This window comes from Entelurus aequoreus, linkage group LG03 (assembly GCF_033978785.1).
Source record: "Entelurus aequoreus isolate RoL-2023_Sb linkage group LG03, RoL_Eaeq_v1.1, whole genome shotgun sequence".
Lineage (NCBI taxonomy): Eukaryota > Metazoa > Chordata > Actinopteri > Syngnathiformes > Syngnathidae > Entelurus > Entelurus aequoreus.
In genome coordinates this window covers 80,985,220-81,005,484 of record NC_084733.1, presented here as the reverse complement: position 1 = coordinate 81,005,484, position 20,265 = coordinate 80,985,220, and the positions used below count along the sequence as shown (strand labels likewise).

Genomic DNA, 20,265 nt, shown 5'->3' with positions numbered 1-20,265 from the left:
TCCATTCCATAATTAAATTTCACATACATTCTCAACAAAAAAGGAGAAATAAAACTTCTGAGAAAAATGTAACTTAAAGCCTTTGTATGCACATACAACACTTGAAACTTTTAGCATATCGGTATGTGATATTTAATTATGGAATGGATTAAGCAAATCATTTAAACAATGTACTAATATGATCCAATTAAAAAAAAAAAAAATACAAATAAAAATAAAAAACGTTTCAAACTCAGTGTTAACAAAGTACAACACTGAGTTTGAAAAGTTTTTTATTTATATATATATATATTTTTTTTAAATTAAAGATTAAAACAAATCTTTAAATTAAACATTTAAAAAAAATAAAATACAAAAAATACAAATAAAAATAAAAAAACTTGTCAAACTCAGTGTTTACAAAGTACAACAGAGTTTGAAAAGTTTTTTATTTTTATTTGTATTTTATTTTTTTAAAAATTGGATCATATTAGTACATTGTTTAAATTATTTGCTTAATCCATTCCATAATTACACAAAATAAAAATAAAAAATACAAATAAAAAAAACAACAACTTTTCAACTCAGTGTTTTACTTTGTAAACACTGAGTTTAAAAAGTTTTTTATTTGTATTTTATTTCTTTTAAATTGGATCATATTAGTACATTGTTTAAATTGTTTGCTTAATCCATTCCATAATTACATTTCACATACCGATATGCTAAAAGTTTTAAGTGTTGTATTTACTTACCTTAAAAAAAATCAAGCATTTTGGCGCTTTTACTCTCAAATACGTCACAAAAAAACAACAGAGATTATTTGTTTTTATTATGTTTGGCTGCACATAAACACGCCACTTTACTGGCAACAAGCGCAATGCTAGTGTAGCCTAGCCGCCGAGTGCACCGTGGTGTCCTCACTCTGTACTAGTTGTTTCCTGAACAACAGGTCTGTTCCGTGTTGATGTCGAGTTTATGGAATGTGAGAATGTGGGAACGCAGAACAGAGACAAAACCAGCCAACCAGGAAGTTAGCGAGCATCCACATTAATAGTGCTAATAATTAGATTAAACCTGACAATTAATTGGTGGAACAAGTAAAAACTAAGTAGACGTCGAATCCGAGTACAGAACATCCTGTTGTAGAAAGTGACGAAGAAAACCCAATGCGGCGCCATCATCCCTGACCTTTCACCTCACTGACCTTTCACCTCAGCAGGTCCGCACGACATGGTTTGCTTCTAGAAATCAACCGAACGGCTCTTGTTGTACTTTTTGTTTTTCCCTTTGTTTTTCTGCGGCTGCGTCACGTCGGGCACAAAGTTGTCAAGTTGCGAGATCGTGACAGAGTACGAGGCGACAGACTGACGGGTGGCCACGGTCTGAGGTTTGAAGACCACCAGGGGTGCACGGTTCACCGCGGCGAATCGTGGCATGGGTACCACGCTGAGGGGTGACCTGGGCACCATGGCGACGGGCGAAGTGGGGACCATGGTGAGGGGTGACCTGGGGACCATGGTGAGGGGTGATCTGGGCATCATGGTGACGGGCGACGTGGGGACCATGGTGAGGGGTGATCTGGGCATCATGGTGACGGGCGACGTGGGGACCATGGTGAAGGGTGACCTGGGCACCATGGGGACGGGCGACGTGGGGACCATGGTGAAGGGTGACCTGTGCACCATAGTGAAGGGTGACCTGGGGAACATAGTGAAGGGTGACCTGGGCACCATGGTGACGGTGGATGTGGGCACCATGGTGGCGGTGGATGCGGGCACCATGGTGACGGTGGATGTGGGCACCATGGTGACGGTGGATGTGGGCACCATGGTGGCGGGTGAAGTCGGAACGGAAGATTTTAGGCTTTGGTCAGTCCAGGCATGCGTGTTCGGTTCCAAGTCGGACTTGCAGGGCTCACCGGAGGGAGCCACCTGGCAGTAGACGCTATCCAGGACGTTGCCATCATGGATCTGTAGCGCCATGGACAGCAGCTGTACGTCCTCGCTGAGTTTCTGGGTGAGCTCTTTGAACTTGGATTCGTGGTCGCCGGCGTTGAAGAACCCGACGGCGGGCTTGGCGTTGGAGACTTTTTTCACCAACTCCATGGCCTTCGTCAGACTCCCGATGAGCTCCAGCAGACTGGATCTGACGTTGGCGCTGATGCTTTGAGGCCGACGTTTGAGGCTCATCACCATTTCCTCCAAGAGACGCACCCGCTTGACCAGCTCCTGGCAGCGCTGCTTGTTGTACTTGGCCTTCTTCACCGTCTCATAGATGGTGAAGCACAAGCCGATGGTCTTATCCAAAAGGTCTACACCAGTCTGGGACACACAAGGACAACAACAGGGTTAGACGGCTCGGACTGACCGTCAAGCAAAGATGTTGGCATCTGTAAAAGAGACAGGAAGTGCACTCCAGTCCTGGAGGCGGCGCTAAGTTGACTCAGGGAAAAGTCCAAAGATTTGGACACGCACAATCAAGTTGAGTACTCACACCGACAGCTCCTAAAGTGTCCATCATCACGTCTGTTGTTGCCCACAGTCTGCAGGAAGAGACGACAATAAAGGTCATTTATCTCTCAAAAGTCCAACCTCCAGGTGCTGATTCTCAGGAGGATGTATGGTATATACACCATACACTTGTGTGTATATATTTATACAAACAGTATATATACACCATACACTTGTGCGTACATATTTATAAATACAGTATATATACACATGATACACTTGTGTGTATAATACACAGTATATATACACGATACACTTGTGTATATATTTATATATACAGTATATATACACAATACACTTGTCTGTACACATTTATATATACAGTATTTATACATGATACACTTGTGTATATATATTTATGTATACAGTATGTATACACGATACACTTGTGTATATATTTATATATACAGTATATATACACACGATACACTTGTGTATATATATTTATATATAGAGTATGTATACACGATACACTTGTGTATATATTTATATATACAGTATATACACACGATACACTTGTGTATATATTTATATATACAGTATATATACACGATACACTTGTGTGTACACATTTATATATACAGTATATATACACGATACACTTGTCTATATATATTTATATATACAGTATGTATACACGATACACTTGTGTATATATTTATATATACAGTATATATACATGATACACTTGTGTGTACATGTTTTTTTATACAGTATATATACACGATACACTTGTGTGTACATATTTATATAGACAGTATATATACACGATACACTTGTGTGTGTATAATTATATATACAGTATATATACACACACGATACACTTGTGTGTACATATTTATATATGCAGTATATATACACGATACACTTGTGTATATAATTATATATACAGTATATATACACGATACACTTGTGTGTACACATTTATATATACAGTATATATACACAATACACTTGTGTATATATATTTATATATACAGTATGTATACACGATACACTTGTGTATATATTTATATATACGGTATATATACACGATACACTTGTGTGTACACATTTATATATACAGTATATATACACGATACACTTGTGTATATATATTCATATATACAGTATGTATACACAATACACTTGTGAATATATTTATATATACAGTATATATACACGATACACTTGTGTATATAATTATATATACAGTATATATACACGATACACTTGTGTGTACACATTTATATATACAGTATATATACACAATACACTTGTGTATATATATTTATATATACAGTATGTATACACGATACACTTGTGTATATATTTATATATACGGTATATATACACGATACACTTGTGTGTACACATTTATATATACAGTATATATACACGATACACTTGTGTATATATATTCATATATACAGTATGTATACACAATACACTTGTGAATATATTTATATATACAGTATATATACATGATACACTTGTGTGTACATATTCATATATACAGTATGTATACACGATACACTTGTGTATATATTTACATATACAGTATGTATACACGATACACTTGTGTGTGTATGATTATATATGCACGATACACTTGTATGTATATATTTATATATACATGATACACTTATTTGTACATATTTATACATACAGTATATATACACGATACACTTGTGTGTATATATTCATATATACAATATATATACACACGATACACTTGTGTGTACATTTTTATATATACAGTATATATCATCAGACGAAGCAGGAACAACAATGTGTAACAATGTGTCAAGTCTTTGTTGATCAAACCGCACAATTGTTGTAGCTCAGACCTACTTCCTGTTTCTGGGTAATGTAGTACATAACCATTTACTCCCTAGTTTATATATTCATTTAACATATATTTCTCCAGGGTAAGACAATTAAGAACACATTTTCATTTGCTGACTAATATACATGTTAGAGGTGTTTGAGCGTGATGTTAATCTCTCATTTAACAACAAAAATGAGCGCTATAGATCACTTTTAACAAATGTGTTGGAACATGAATGAATGTTTAAGATGGACAAACACTTTTCAAGTGTAAAACATACACGGAGAATGTCTGTAACTTGTGGACGACAGAGCAGACGGGACAATAAAATGAAAGTATATATAAAATTATATTGATTATTACTATTATTAGTTATGATGAATAAAAACAGTACAGTTATTTGACACTGAGCTCTGAGTATGTGCTTTTACTGCCATGTAGTGTCTACTTTTAAGCCTGCGTGCTTAAAATGAGTAAAACATCAATACAGAATTTGTTTTCCGTTTTTCTTAGCAATCCTAAGGTTTTTTAGATTAAAGTTACAAGGAACATTTATAGGAACATTGATGATAATTGTTTAAAATGATAAGCTCATTAAAAAAAAAAGGAGCCTCAAATGGAACGGAAGGATTGGGCCGGGCTGTGGGATCACAGTCTGGGGCGATTTCTAAACTGAATCGCAAGATGGATCACATCATGGAAAAGCTGGTTGAAAGGGAAAAATTGGATATGAGAGCCAGCATGGACGAATAGAACAGACAAGCCATTGTAATGTCTGCTCGCGGAAAAACAAAAATCCTAATCTACGATTTGACTCCCTCGAATGGCCTTGACGCTGCAACAACAGGAGCAAGCTGTTCTGAAAACATCCCCCGAGGACACCTCAATGCCGGACGCTTTTGACCTCCCTCCCTCCTCAACGACACCTGGAGTCGAACTTTTGCGTGCATGCAGAACGGCCCCAGCCCTATGGACACTACATCAACACACCCAAGACGATGGGCATATACACACACACACCCCGACCCCACGCCTTCACCACCGCTTGATTCCCCTTCGGGGTGATGGACGGCTGGCAGCGCTTTATAGCAGCAGTCGACCTCCAGGGACCCAACCTTCTCTAATTTATCAATCAGACATGTTATAAAAGAATATAGGCTTTATTTCAATCTGCTATAAAATATGTATTTATGTAGAAATATCACAGATTACATTACAAAACAAAATCGTAATGATCGTACCGTAAGACCATTTTAAGTATTTTATTGTGAAGTATGTGATTGACGATGTAAAAGTCTCTGATAAAAAAAATGACTCTAGACTTCCTCTCTACTGTCTTTCTTTTCTGCTGATCTTTTATTCCATCTTAATTAAGCAGTTAGTGTAACAATCTACATGTTATTAATGCACTCAATCGTCCTCCAAACACCTGTTCCCCCTTCGATATATTACATCTTATTGTTATTTAATAAACCAGGCGTTGCAATCTTGCAGTATGTTTATTTGTTGTGTTTATGGAATCATTTGGCATTCATTGAAGCATTTAAGTGAAGCCGAACGAGGAAATAAAAAAATATTGTTTGCCGCGGCTGTCACTGGGCTTTGCAACATTCCTGTGACGCATGTTGTTTCACTTTTTTTTTAATTGTTTTTTCTGAGTTATTTTTATTTTTTTCTGTAATTGTAATTTTTTCATCAATAAACAGGCAAGTGGCTACACAAAGTGCTTTACACTAAAAGGGAAGTAGAAAAGACACACACACACACACACACACATTCTCGTATTTCGTACCTTCTTGAGACCTCCGAAAAATGCCTAGCTCTTTAGGACCACCCTTTCTAGATATACAAAAATGTGTATTTACAACATTAATAATGTATACAAATTATGTAAATGAGTTGGAATTTCACAAGAAAAAGGTCACAATTTCACAAGAAAAACATAGAATTTTAGCAGTGTTATAATAAATGTCGTAATTTTACTCAACGCAAGTCAAAATGTTACGACAAAAACAGACCATTTGTGAAACATTATGATAAAAGTTGGAATTTTACTCGATAACAGTCACAATTTTACAAGAAAAGCTTGAAATTTTGGCAATTTTATGAAAAGAGTCGTAATTTTACTTGACAAAAGTTACAATTTTAGAAGAAAACTGTTCAATTTTGGCAATATTATAATAATAATAATCGGGCTTTCACTTGGCAAAATTATGACAAATGTCATCATTTTACTCAAAAAATTTCCCTATTTTACGAGAACAACAAAAAAATTGGCAATATTGTGATAAAAGTCAGAATTTTATTCGAGAAATGTCACCATTTTGCATTGAAAAGTAATCATTTCACATGAAAAAGTCATAATTTTACGAGAAAATATTGCAATATTACAGAAACAGAAAGAATATGAGAAATTGGTCCCAATTTTATAAGAAAAAAGTCGACACATTGTGAGAAAAAGACTGCTTTTAGTTTATTTATTATTTTAGAATTTTTGTAGTTGTTTTTTAATCTTCATTATTTACTTCAAGTTATTACAGTATGTCTCTATATACATATTTATTTAAATTAATTTTGGCCAAATGGGGCGCATTTCAATTTCTTACACACACTTGTTATTTCATATGTTGAACCAGAGGGGGAGCACTTTCAAAACTGACACACAGTCAATTTGAAAAATCCCTCCTTTTTGGGACCACCCTCATTTTGACAGATTTTACCACCAGGGGGTGAAAATGAGATCTCTATTTTTTTGTTTTTTGTAATGTGCTTAAGGCCGATGACATACGAGTCACGGACCACGGATGGCCCCTGTGCCAACCCAGCTGTAGAAGCTAACTGTTAATGGCCACCATAGTCTTAGTACCGTAGTGTATTTTGTCATCCTATGGTCACACATGGGACGCGGGTTGTCTTACGTCAGCACTGGAAGTCGTAAAAATCAGCTCTTCACCCGGCGAGTTTTTTCGGGGATGATTAGGGAAGTCCTTCTTTAGCTGCGGTCTTGTTTGATCATATATTGCTGCCTTTGCACCTGTCAATGTTTACTTTTGTACGCACATTGAATCAACAAAAAAATCCCGACTTTGGAGCAATGTTCACGGACTCTAGTATTTGGCTCTCTATTAGATGCAATGGTTTTCCATATTGGGACCACGATTTCGGTCCTAACTTCTTCCTTTGTTGATGTCTCAAAAAGGGTAGAAATACAAGAACACACACACACACACACACACACACACACACACACACACACACACACACACACACACACACACACACACTCACATAAAGAGGATTGAGGAAAAATGCTACCTTTGAGGCGTCCCCATTGGAGAATAACTAAAATTAATGCCATCTAAAAATGGTATGAATCATATTTTATAGTATATGTAAAAAAAAATATAAATATAGATGATACATAACAATAAATTAATAATAACCTAACATTTATTGAATAATAATAGTAATAATAGCAATAAATAAAATATTAAGAACCTAAGAGGAGTTTCACATAATTAGTAAAAATCTAGAATAAAAAGTTGTGTCTCTAACCTTTTTTTAAATTTATTTTTTTAATGTCTCTGCAGTCATGAAATGTAAAAATGTTTTCCAGGCCACCGTATAAATAAGCGACTTTATAGTTTTGATGTCCTTTATTATTTCACCTGTTATTATTTTAAATGCTTTACTCTTATTAGATGTACAATGTCTTGTATTTATGCAAATATAAACAAAGTGGATTGGATTCACTCACCTTCACTGCGGTTCTGCCCGGGTCCACCTGGGCTCTGGTGCGCCACCCGTGGGATTTTCAACGGGGAGCTATGGAAAATCTGAATTGCAGAAGGTGAAAGTTTGCAGAAGTTTGACTTTTCATGTTGCTGCCGCCTGAAGACGCTGAGCAGCTCCAAATGTCAGAGAACACATCGGCCGCACCTCCAAACACTTCCTGCTGGAGGCAGAGTTGTCGGACGTGTTTGCATCAGCTGTGCCATGCTGGGAATTTGTTGCAGTTATTTACTCGAGTTCGGCTGCGGTTTCTGGGATATCCTGATGTCATTTGTCAGCGTTATTTTAGATTTGACTGCACTTGCTTGGTAATGACCTGGCACCGCACACCACGGGAAGGTTCCAGTTGCCCCCGAGTTGTGCGGTCGCAGGGCCTGTTGTGATGCTCGCTTGTCCGGTAAAGTAGTCTTTGTTCTGACGGTCATCCTTCGCACACATCCACACCACCCTTCGGCCCGGGAGGAACAAAAATTGAGCTGTTTGGCCACAATACCCAGCAAAATGTTTGGAGGAGAAAAGGTGAGGCCTTTAATCCCAGGAACACCACACCTACCGTCAAGCATGGTGGTGTTAGTGTTATGCTCTGGGCCTGTTTTGCTGCCAATGGAACTGGTGCTTTACAGAGAGTAAATGGGACAATGAAAAAGGAGGATTACCTCCAAATTCTTCAGGACAAGCTAAAATCATCAGCCCGGAGGTTGGGTCTTGGGCGCAGTTGGGTGTTCCAACAGGACAATGACCCCAAACACATGTCAAAAGTGGTAAAGGAATGGCTAAATCAGGCTAGAATGAAGGTTTTAGAATGGCCTTCACAAAGTCCTGACTTAAACGTGTGGACAATGCTGAAGAAACAAGTCCATGTCAGAAAACCAACATATGTAGCTGAACTGCACCAATTTTGTCAAGAGGAGTGGTCAAAAATTCAGCCAGAAGCTTGTGGATGGCTACCAAAAGCGTCTTATTGCAGTGAAACCTGCCAAGGGACATGCAACCAAATATTAACATTGCTGTATGTATACTTTTGACCCAGCACATTTGCTCACATTTTCACATAAATTCATAAAAGAAGCAAACTTCATTGAATGTTTTTTTGTGACCAACAAGTATGTGCTCCAATCACTCTATCACAAAAAAAATAAGAGTTGTAGAAATGATTGGCAACTCAAGACAGCCATGACATTATGTTCTTTACAAGTGTATGTCAACTTTTGACTACGACTGCATATTACGCTTATTTCTAGAAATATTACATTCAACACATGAAGGTACAGTACATGTCCTCCATGTTGTGGTAATGATGAGAGCGCTTGGCGTCACAGGTTTGATGCCGGCTCTCTCAAATATGTGAGTATTACATCTTATTTACATGCAATAGACCGGGCGTTGTCTATTTATTTATTGTGTTCGTGGATTTAGTTGGCACCAGTTGGAGCATTTAAGAAGCCAGACGAGGAAGTAAAAACTCAGGCAGGCATGAACATAATGAGTGGTTGCAGCTGTCACGCTGATTTGGGACATTCCGCTTCTGGTTTCTGTAATGCAAGTTGTTTCACTTTCTGTTTATGTGTTTTTTTTTGTTTCCTGTTATTGTCATTTCTTTCATCAATCAATCAAACTTTATTTATACAGTCATTTTAATTTATTTATATATATATATATATATATATATATATATATACATATATATAATATATATATATATACTGTATATATATGTACATGTGTGGATGTATATGTATATATAGATGTAAATATATATACATATATATATATGCACATTATATATACATACATATATACACACATGTATATATATATATATATATATATATATATATATAATCTGGTAATCTGAGAAACTATCTCGTGCGAAAGAGAAACTTTTTATAAAGTTATAAAAAAAATGTTTATAATTATTTTTATTTTTTTTAGGAACTGTCTCGTGCGCACAAAATACATGTGTAAAAAAAAAAAAAAATTATACATTCTTATAACTTTATAAAAAGTTTCTCGCGCGCACGAGAGACACATGTCTAAAAAAAAAAAACAATTATAAAAAAATTATAACATTTTTTCCCCCCCCATGTCCCTTTAGGGGCTCCGTAGATATGCATGAGCAAAGAGACCCAAGAAAGAAAGGAATATTTATGCGAAAATTGTGTTTATTTATAAAAAAACATCAGTTTTTTACGGAGCCACTAAAGCAGAGGTCACCAACGCGGTGCCCGCGGGCACCAGGTAGCCCGTAAGGACCAGATGAGTAGCCCGCCGGCCTGTTCTAAAAATAGCTCAAATAGCAGCACTTACCAGTGAGCTGCCTCTATTTTTTAAATGTTATTTATTTACTAGCAAGCTGGTCTCGCTTTGCCCGACATTTTTAATTCTAAGAGAGACAAAACTCAAAAAGAATTTGAAAATCCAAGAAAATATTTTAAAGACTTGGTCTTCACTTCTTTAAATAAATTCATTATTTTTTTTTACTTTGCTTCTTATAACTTTCAGAAAGACAATTTTAGAGAAAAAATACAACCTTAAAAATGATTTTAGGATTTTTAAACACATATACCTTTTTACCTTTTAAATTCCTTCCTCTTCTTTCCTGACAATTTAAATCAATGTTCAAGTAATTTTTATTTATTTTTTTAATTGTAAAGAATAATAAATATATTTTAATTTAATTCTTCATTTTAGCTTCTGTTTTTTCGACGAAGAGTATTTGTGAAATATTTCTTCAAACTTATTATGATTAAAATTCAAAAAAATTATTCTGGCAAATCTAGAAAATCTGTAGAATCAAATTTAAATCTTATTTCAAAGTATTTTGAATTTATTTTAAAATTTTTGTTCTGGAAAATCTAGAAGAAATAATGATTTGTCTTTGTTAGAAATATAGCTTGGTCGAATTTGTTATATATTCTAACAAAGTGTAGACTGGATTTTAACCTATTTAAAACATGTCATCAAAATTCTAAAATTAATCTTAATCAGGAAAAATTACTAATGATGTTCCATAAATTCTTTTTTTAAGTTTTTCTCTTCTTTTTTAGGTTGAATTTTGAATTTTAAAGAGTTAAATTGAAGATAAACTATGTTTCAAAATGTAATTGTCATTTTTTTCGTGTTTTCTCCTCTTTTAAACTGTTCAATTAAGTGTAAATATAATTAATTATTAATAATAACATAGAGTTAAAGGTAAATTGAGCATATTGGCTATTTCTGGCAATTTATTTAAGTGTGTATCAAACTGGTAGCCCTTCGCATTAATCAGTACCCAAGAAGTAGCTCTTGGTTTCAAAAAGGTTGGTGACCCCTGCCCTAAAGGGACATGGGGGAATTGTTTTTTAAATAATTTATTTTATTTAATTTATTTTTTTTAGACATGTACCTCGTGCAAACTTTTTATAAAGTTATAAAAAAAAAAAAAATTATAATTTTTTTTTTTTTTTTTTTAGAACTTTCTCGTGCGCACGAGAAACTTTTTATAAAGTTATAAAAAAAAAAAAATGTTTATAATTATTTTTTTTTAGAACTGTCTCGTGTGCACGAGATACATGTGTAAAAAAAAATAAAAAAATTACACAATTTTTATTTTTTATAACTTTATAAAAAGTTTCTCGTGTGCACAAGAAACTATCTTGTGCGCACGAGAAACTTTTTATAAAGTTATAAAAAAAATGTTTATAATTATTTTTATTTTTTTTAAGAACTGTCTCGTGCGCACAAGATACATGTGTAAAAAAAAATAAAAAATAAAAATTATACATTCTTATAACTTTATAAAAAGTTTCTCGTGCGCACGAGAGACACATGTCTAAAAAAAAAAAAAATTATAAAAAAATTATAACATTTTTTTCCCCCCCATGTCCCTTTAAGGGCTCCGTAGATATGCATGAGCAAAGAGACTCAAGAAAGAAAGGAATATTTATGCGAAAATTGTGTTTATTTATAAAAAAAACATCAGTTTTTTACGGAGCCCCTAAAGGGACATGGGGGAATTGTTTTTTAAATAATTTATTTTATTTTATTTATTTTTTTTAGACATGTACCTCGTGCAAACTTTTTATAAAGTTATAAAAAAAAAAAAAGTTTATAATTTTTTTTGTTTTTTTTTAGAACTTTCTCGTGCGCACGAGAAACTTTTTATAAGGTTATAAAAAAAAAAAAATTTTATAATTTTTTTTTTTTAGAACTGTCTCGTGTGCACGAGATACATGTGTAAAAAAAAAAAAAAAAAAAAATTACACAATTTTTATTTTTATTTTTTATAACTTTATAAAAAGTTTCTCGTGCGCACAAGAAACTATCTTGTGCGCACGAGAAACTTTTTATAAAGTTATAAAAAAAATGTTTATAATTATTTTTATTTTTTTTAAGAACTGTCTCGTGCGCACAAGATGTGTAAAAAAAAAATAAAAAAAAATTATACATTCTTATAACTTTATAAAAAGTTTCTCGTGCGCACGAGAGACACATGTCTAAAAAAAAAAAAAATTATAAAAAAATTATAACTTTTTTCCCCCCATGTCCCTTTAGGGGCTCCGTAGATATGCATGAGCAAAGAGACTCAAGAAAGAAAGGAATATTTATGCGAAAATTGTGTTGATTTATAAAAAAAACATCAGTTTTTTACGGAGCCCCTAAAGGGACATGGGGGAATTGTTTTTTAAATAATTTATTTAATTTAATTTATTTTTTTTAGACATGTACCTCGTGCAAAGTTTTTATAAAGTTATAAAAAAAAAAAATGTTTATAATTTTTTTTAGGTTTTTTTTTAGAACTTTCTCGTGCGCACGAGAAACTTTTTATAAAGTTATAAAAAAAAAAAAATGTTTATAATTTTTTTTTTTTAGAACTGTCTCGTGTGCACGAGATACATGTGTAAAAAAAAAAAAAAAAAAAAAAAAAAAAAAAAATTACACAATTTTTATTTTTATTTTTTATAACTTTATAAAAAGTTTCTCGTGCGCACAAGATAGTTTCTTGTGCGCAAGAGATACATGTCTAAAAAAAATTAAATAAAATTAAAAAAATTAAAAATGTTCCCCCATGTCCCTTTAGGGGCTCCGTACATTTTTCTCCTATTTTTTGTTTTCCGTAGGTCTGAAAAAATGTGTCGATACGGAGCGATATAAGACCTTGATACAGTTGTCAGCCAGTCTTCAGCAGCGAGGCGCACGGTCCTGGGGGTCGGCCTCGCGGCCAAAGAGACTCTTGAGGAAGACCAGCTGCAGGTAACCCGAGACCACCACCAGGAGGCTGAGCGCCGCCGACCACCAGGTGACGTAGCGGGCGTTGGACATCAGCAGGTAGTAGTCGGCGCTCTTCCTCATGCGGCCGAAGTTGTAGTAGCGAAACATGTGGAAGACGTGGTTCTCCACCTTGTGGGCGGAGTCCTGAAACGAGAGCCAATTAGTCTCCGCCCCCCTTTTCTGCCGGTGTCCGGGTGTGGCGCGAGAACCTGGATGATGCTCAGCGTGTCGTTCAGCCGCTCGGACGCGTCGTCTTTCTTCACGCCGCCGCCGCCCTCGCCCTCGCCGTCCGGGCGGTGCTCGTCGTAGTAGACGCCGAAGCTGAGGAACACCTGCATTGTTCCCAAGCGGTTGTGGAAGTTGCTGAAACACATCTGGTAGAAACCTGGGGTGAGAGAAAACGAATGAGTCACGTCCGACTCGCAGGTGTGATTCACCCCGATCCTAAACGGATTCATCATTTTCAAAAAAACGATTTTAAAAAGAAAATAGACAAAACCGCCAAAGCAGTGAAGTTATCACAAAACTTTTGTGTTGCCGTGAGTTCCCGGCGAGAGGACAAAAGCTGTCTTTGATCTTACCAAGCAAAAGGCTTGTAAAACTCCACTGTGTAGGATGGGAAGCGACATGAAGGTGTCGGTTTCTTTGATGTATTGTAGTCCACAGGAAGATTTTGTCTTGACCCGAGATCTACAAAGCAGGAGAGGGAGCAGGGCCTGACCCCCCCCCCCCCCCAGGCACCTTTTCTTTGAACTGTTTTGTGACCAAAGGCAGTGGCTGTTTACGACCCCCTTCCTTTAGAACAGTGGTTCTTAACCTGGGTTCGATCGAATCCTAGGGGTTCGGTGAGTCGGCCGAAACTACTCACCGTGTAAATAAAAACTTCTCCCTATCACGTGTTATGGATACCCCCAAACAATTAACCCTTTAATTTTCCATCTGATTTGCAGGTGTGTAAATGTTAGAATAATTATGTATAAGTTATCACACAACTCTTATGCTTAAAGGCCGTTGCTATAGTTATTATCAATTGCGCTGAAGTTGTACTTTTCTATCTGTGCAAAGGCACAACTTGTAATCTTGCTTTGCTAGTTGTCTCGTGTCAGCAGTTTGTTTCCAGACCCTGCCTGCTGACAGCCAAGGACGGACATCGAGTACCTCAACGCAGATAAAACAGAGTCAGCACATTTCCATTCTGAATAATCATGTATTGTGTCTACTGGGGGCTGCTTGCAGCCTCAGTGATGTTAACTAGGGACCTCCCGAATAAATAGAGGAGCACGTGGGACTGTACCTTAGAGCGTAGGGTGAAACTGTAACTGAGTAAAACAGAGTAAAATTCAACTCTGTCTCTGCTTGATTCCTTTCTTCTTGTCTTGTGTAATAGATAGTTCGGTGTTTGAACCTGACAGTCATTTGTTGTGAGTTCATGCACTGTGTTGGTTTTGTTCTTGGAACAGGGTGATGTTCATGCACGGTTCACGGTTTTGTGCACCGGTAAAAAAAAACATAAAACTTTGTCTTGAATTTAAAAAAAATATATATAATAATATTTTTCACTAAAGAAGGGTTCGGTGAATGCGCATTTGGAACTGGTGGGGTTCGTTTAGATCGGGGAACGTTGTTTTTTTTTCAACAAAAGGCTTGTAAAACTCCACTGTGTAGGATGGGAAGCGACATGAAGGTGTGGGTTTCTTTGATGCATTGTAATCCACAGGAAGACTTTGTCTTGACCCGAGATCTACAAAGCGGAGAGGAAGCAGGGCCTGACTCCCCTCCAGGCGACCTTTTCTTTGAACTGTTTTGTGACCAAAGGCAGCGGCTGTTTACGACCCCCCCTCCCCTAGAAACAGCTGTTGCCATGTAATCAGGGAAAGTCCAAATAAAAGAGGCGTACAATCTTTCGTCAGAGCGTGGTGGGAGACTGTACAAGAGTACAGCCCAGACGTTTCTCCTCAATTGAGCCATATTTAATTCTGTCTCTGTTTAATTCCTTGCTTCTCGTCTTGTTTAATAGATGGCTCGTTGTATAATTTCACGCTGTTGTAACAGCGTTCTTTACCGGTGTGTGTGTGTCAAGATATACGTTATCACGTGATTGACTGTCACGGCCCCCCCTATGCTAATCCCTATCGTTGTGGGGCAATACCAAAATCTTGTTGCGGGGCACAAAAAGCCACCTACCAGACTCCTTGGCGTCAAATTCCACCTGACCAGTAGCGTCGTCCACGCCGGAGAGCAGCAGGCCACTCGGGGCGTTGACGGTGACGGACAGGTGTCTGTCATGGCCGACACCCGTCACCCACTGCACCTGCACGCAGGTAGAGTGGACGCTATGATCTCACACGTGAGTCTCCCATATGAGGGGCCGTTAGGGACATTATTCAGAATTACCTCTTACATACACTACTGAAATGCTCTCACATAAACAACTGAAATCTTTTTCTCTCACACACACTACTGAAACACTCTTATACACACTACTGAAACACTCTTATACACACACTACTGAAACACTCTTATACACACTACTGAAACACTCTTATACACACTACTGAAACGCTCTTACATACACTACTGAAACACTCTTATACACACTACTGAAACACTCTTATACACACTACTGAAACACTCTTATACACACTACTGAAACACTCTTATACACACTACTGAAACACTCTTATAAACACTACTGAAACACTCTTATACACACTACTGAAACACTCTTATACACACTACTGAAACACTCTTATACACACTACTGAAACACTCACACACACTACTGAAACACTCTCATACACACTACTGAAACACTCTTATACACACTACTGAAACACTCTTATACACACTACTGAAATGCTCTTACATACACTACTGAAACACTCTTATACACACTACTGAAACACTCTCACACACACTACTGAAACACTCTTATACACACTACTGAAACACTCTTATACACACTACTGAAACGCTCTTATACACACTACTGAAATGCTCTTACATACACTACTGAAACACTCTTATACACACTACTGAAACACTCTTATACACACTACTGAAATGCTCTTACATACACTACTGAAACACTCTCATACACACTACTGAAACACTCTTATACACACTACTGAAACACTCTTATACACACTACTGAAACACTCTTATAAACACTACTGAAACACTCTTATACACACTACTGAAACACTCTTATACACACTACTGAAACACTCTTATACACACTACTGAAATGCTCTTACATACACTACTGAAACACTCTTATACACACTACTGAAACACTCTCACACACACTACTGAAACACTCTTATACACACTACTGAAACACTCTTATACACACTACTGAAACGCTCTTATACACACTACTGAAATGCTCTTACATACACTACTGAAACACTCTTATACACACTACTGAAACACTCTTATACACACTACTGAAACACTCTTATACACACTACTGAAATGCTCTTATACACACTACTGAAACACTCTTATACACACTACTGAAACACTCTTATACACACTACTGAAACACTCTTATAAACACTACTGAAATGCTCTTACATACACTACTGAAACACTCTTATACACACTACTGAAACACTCTTATACACACTACTGAAACACTCTTATAAACACTACTGAAATGCTCTTACATACACTACTGAAACACTCTTATACCCACTACTGAAACACTCTTATAAACACTACTGAAACACTCTTATACACACTACTGAAACACTCATACACACTACTGAAATGCTCTTACATACACTACTGAAACACTCTTATACACACTACTGAAACACTCTTATACACACTACTGAAACACTCTTATACACACTACTGAAATGCTCTTACATACACTACTGAAACACTCTTATAAACACTACTGAAACACTCTTATAAACACTACTGAAATGCTCTTACATACACTACTGAAACACTCTTATACCCACTACTGAAACACTCTTATAAACACTACTGAAACACTCTTATACACACTACTGAAACACTCATACACACTACTGAAATGCTCTTACATACACTACTGAAACACTCTTATACACACTACTGAAACACTCTTATACACACTACTCAAACACTCTTATACACACTACTCAAACACTCTTACATACACTACTGAAACACTCTTACACACACTACTGAAACACTCTTACACACACTACTGAAACACTCTTACACACACTACTGAAACACTCTTATACACACTACTGAAACACTCTTATACACACTACTGAAATGCTCTTACATACACTACTGAAACACTCTTATACACACTACTGAAACACTGTTATAAACACTACTGAAACACTCTTATACACACTACTGAAACACTCTTATACACACTACTGAAATGCTCTTACATACACTACTGAAACACTCTTATACCCACTACTGAAACACTCTTATAAACACTACTGAAACACTCTTATACACACTACTGAAACACTCATACACACTACTGAAATGCTCTCATACACACTACTGAAATGCTCTTACATACACTACTGAAACACTCTTATACACACTACTGAAACACTTATAAACACTACTGAAACACTCTTATACACACTACTGAAACACTCTTATAAACACTACTGAAACACTCTTATAAACACTACTGAAACACTCTTATACACACTACTGAAACACTCTTATAAACACTACTGAAATGCTCCTACATACACTACTGAAGCACTCTTACATACACTACTGTTTCAGTAGTGTATGTAAGGGGTGGGTCTTGTATGTATGCATTTCAGTAGTGTGTATAAGAGTGTTTCAGTAGTGTGTATAAGAGTGTTTCAGTAGTGTATGTAAGAGCATTTCAGTAGTGTGTATAAGAGTGTTTCAGTAGTGTGTATAAGAGTGTTTCAGTAGTGTATGTAAGAGCATTTCAGTAGTGTGTATAAGAGTGTTTCAGTAGTGTGTATAAGAGTGTTTCAGTAGTGTATGTAAGAGCATTTCAGTAGTGTGTATAAGAGTGTTTCAGTAGGGTGTGTGAGAGAAAAACAATTCAGTTGTTTGTGTGAGAGCATTTCAGTAGTGTATGTAAGAGGTAATTCCGAATAATGTCCCTAACGGCCCCTCATACTCCCGCAGCTCGACCCTGGAACAGACTATTTCCTCCCCAGGAAGTATTAAAACAGGCTCACCATGAAGCTGAGGTAGAACTTCTCTCCCGTGTGAGCAAAGTGCCAGAAACATTCCATGCCGGCGGCGGACAGAACCACAGAGAAGTCGTACTGGTCGGCGCCCCAGAACAGCTCCTGGTCCGTCATGTTGGCGTGGGGGGCCGTCAGGGGCCCGCCGTGACAAGGGGTCCAGAACGCCAGGACGAGGACCGCGCAGAAGGTTTGCTGCTTCATGTCTGATCTCCACTGGTCCAATGATTGACTGGAAGACTGGGAACTCTTTGGTAGCCACACAGCTGGAACAAACACTGATAGGAACACACCATGTCTGCTGCATCATTAATACTTACAAAACAAGAGAAGCAGACTTTGTTAACCTTGTAGATTGTTATAGTAAAATAGGTCCAGCTTTAGCAGTGTGCCGTGTTTTTACCCAGTTTCCCCTGCGGGGGGACAGCGTTAATATATTTAGGTTTGTAAGACTGAAAATATAAAAACAACAAAAGTGTAACATCCATTGTGTATTTTACATAAATAAAATGGAAGGTTTAGTGTTGATATATTAACACAAAGTATAAATGTAGAAATTACACAACATTCACACAGCAAACACTGCACACGATGTATGTGACTAGAGATGTCCGATAATGGCTTTTTTACCGATATCCGATATTGTCCAACTCTTAATTACCGATACTGATATCAACCGATACCGATATATACAGTCGTGGAATTAACACATTATTATGCCTAATTTTGTTGTGATGCCCCGCTGGATGCATTAAACAATGTAACAAGGTTTTCCAAAATAAATCAACTCAAGTTATGGAAAAAAAATGCCAACATGGCACTGCCATATTTATTATTGAAGTCACAAAGTGCATTGTTTTTTTTTAACATGCCTCAAAACAGCAGCTTGGAATTTGGGACATGCTCTCCCTGAGAGAGCATGAGGAGGTTGAGGTGGGTGGGGTTATGGGGGGCAGGCTTAGGGGGGCGGGGTTGAGGTGGGGGGTTAGGGGTAGCGGAGGGGGTATATTGTAGCGTCCCGGAAGAGTTAGTCCTGCAAGGGATTCTGGGTATTTGTTCTGTTGTGTTTATGTTGTGTTACGGTGCGGATGGTCTCCCGAAATGTGTTCTTGTTTGGTGTGGGTTCACAGTGTGGCGCATATTTGTAACAGTGTTAAAGTTGTTTACACGGCCACCCTCAGTGTGACCTGTATGGCTGTTGACCAGGTATGCTTTGCATTCACTTGTGTGTGTGAACAGCCGTAGATATTATGTGGCTGGGAGTGCCTTTAAGGTTTATTGGCGCTCCGTACTTCTCCCTACGTCCGTGTACACAGCAGCGTTTTTAAAAAGTCACAAATTTCACGTTTTTAGCTGATACCGATAATTATGAAACCGATACCGATACTTTACGATATTACATTTTAAAGCATTTATCGACATCCCTATATGTGACTTATCAGTTAAATTGGCGTCAAAGCATTTAAGTCCCATCTGCTTGGCATCAAGGGTTGGAATTGGGGATTAAATCACCAAAAATGATTCCCAGGCGCGACCACCGCTGCTGCTCACTGCTCCTCCCACCTCCCAGGGGGTGATCAAGGGTGATGGGTCAAATGCAGAGAATAATTTCGCCAAACCTCGTGTGTGTGTGTGACAATCATTGGTACTTAACTTACTTAAAACTAATTTGTATATATAAAAAAAGGCCATCTGGGTGACATTTTACGGTGCCCAAAAA

General features: G+C 36.9%; 2 protein-coding genes and 1 long non-coding RNA gene across 6 annotated transcripts in view; 1 reads left to right on the top strand and 2 right to left on the bottom strand.

The window, feature by feature from the left end:
• The window catches only part of LOC133646942 (uncharacterized), a 143,103-nt gene extending 129,362 nt beyond the window's left edge, over positions 1–13,741 (top strand). For all 3 annotated transcript variants that reach the window (XR_009825393.1, XR_009825392.1, XR_009825394.1), the window contains one exon: positions 13,191–13,741. This is a non-coding gene — a long non-coding RNA (uncharacterized LOC133646942). The remainder of the gene's footprint in view (positions 1–13,190) is intronic.
• LOC133645812 (mucin-2-like) lies at positions 935–2,520 on the bottom strand. The gene is made up of 2 exons (XM_062040700.1): positions 2,473–2,520; positions 935–2,300 (listed from the first exon to the last, which is right to left on the bottom strand). Exons 1-2 carry the CDS (start codon positions 2,497–2,499, stop codon positions 1,221–1,223), a joined length of 1,107 nt encoding a protein of 368 aa, XP_061896684.1. The 5' UTR covers positions 2,500–2,520; the 3' UTR covers positions 935–1,220.
• LOC133646941 (transmembrane emp24 domain-containing protein 6-like) lies at positions 13,140–20,265 on the bottom strand. 2 transcript variants are annotated; one of them, XM_062042890.1, is made up of 4 exons: positions 18,537–20,265; positions 15,526–15,652; positions 13,551–13,726; positions 13,140–13,485 (listed from the first exon to the last, which is right to left on the bottom strand). In XM_062042890.1, exons 1-4 carry the CDS (start codon positions 18,747–18,749, stop codon positions 13,252–13,254), a joined length of 750 nt encoding a protein of 249 aa, XP_061898874.1. In that variant the 5' UTR covers positions 18,750–20,265; the 3' UTR covers positions 13,140–13,251. The 2 variants fall into 2 exon arrangements, with proteins under 2 accessions (XP_061898874.1, XP_061898876.1); XM_062042892.1 differs by having other exon boundaries at positions 15,526–15,646.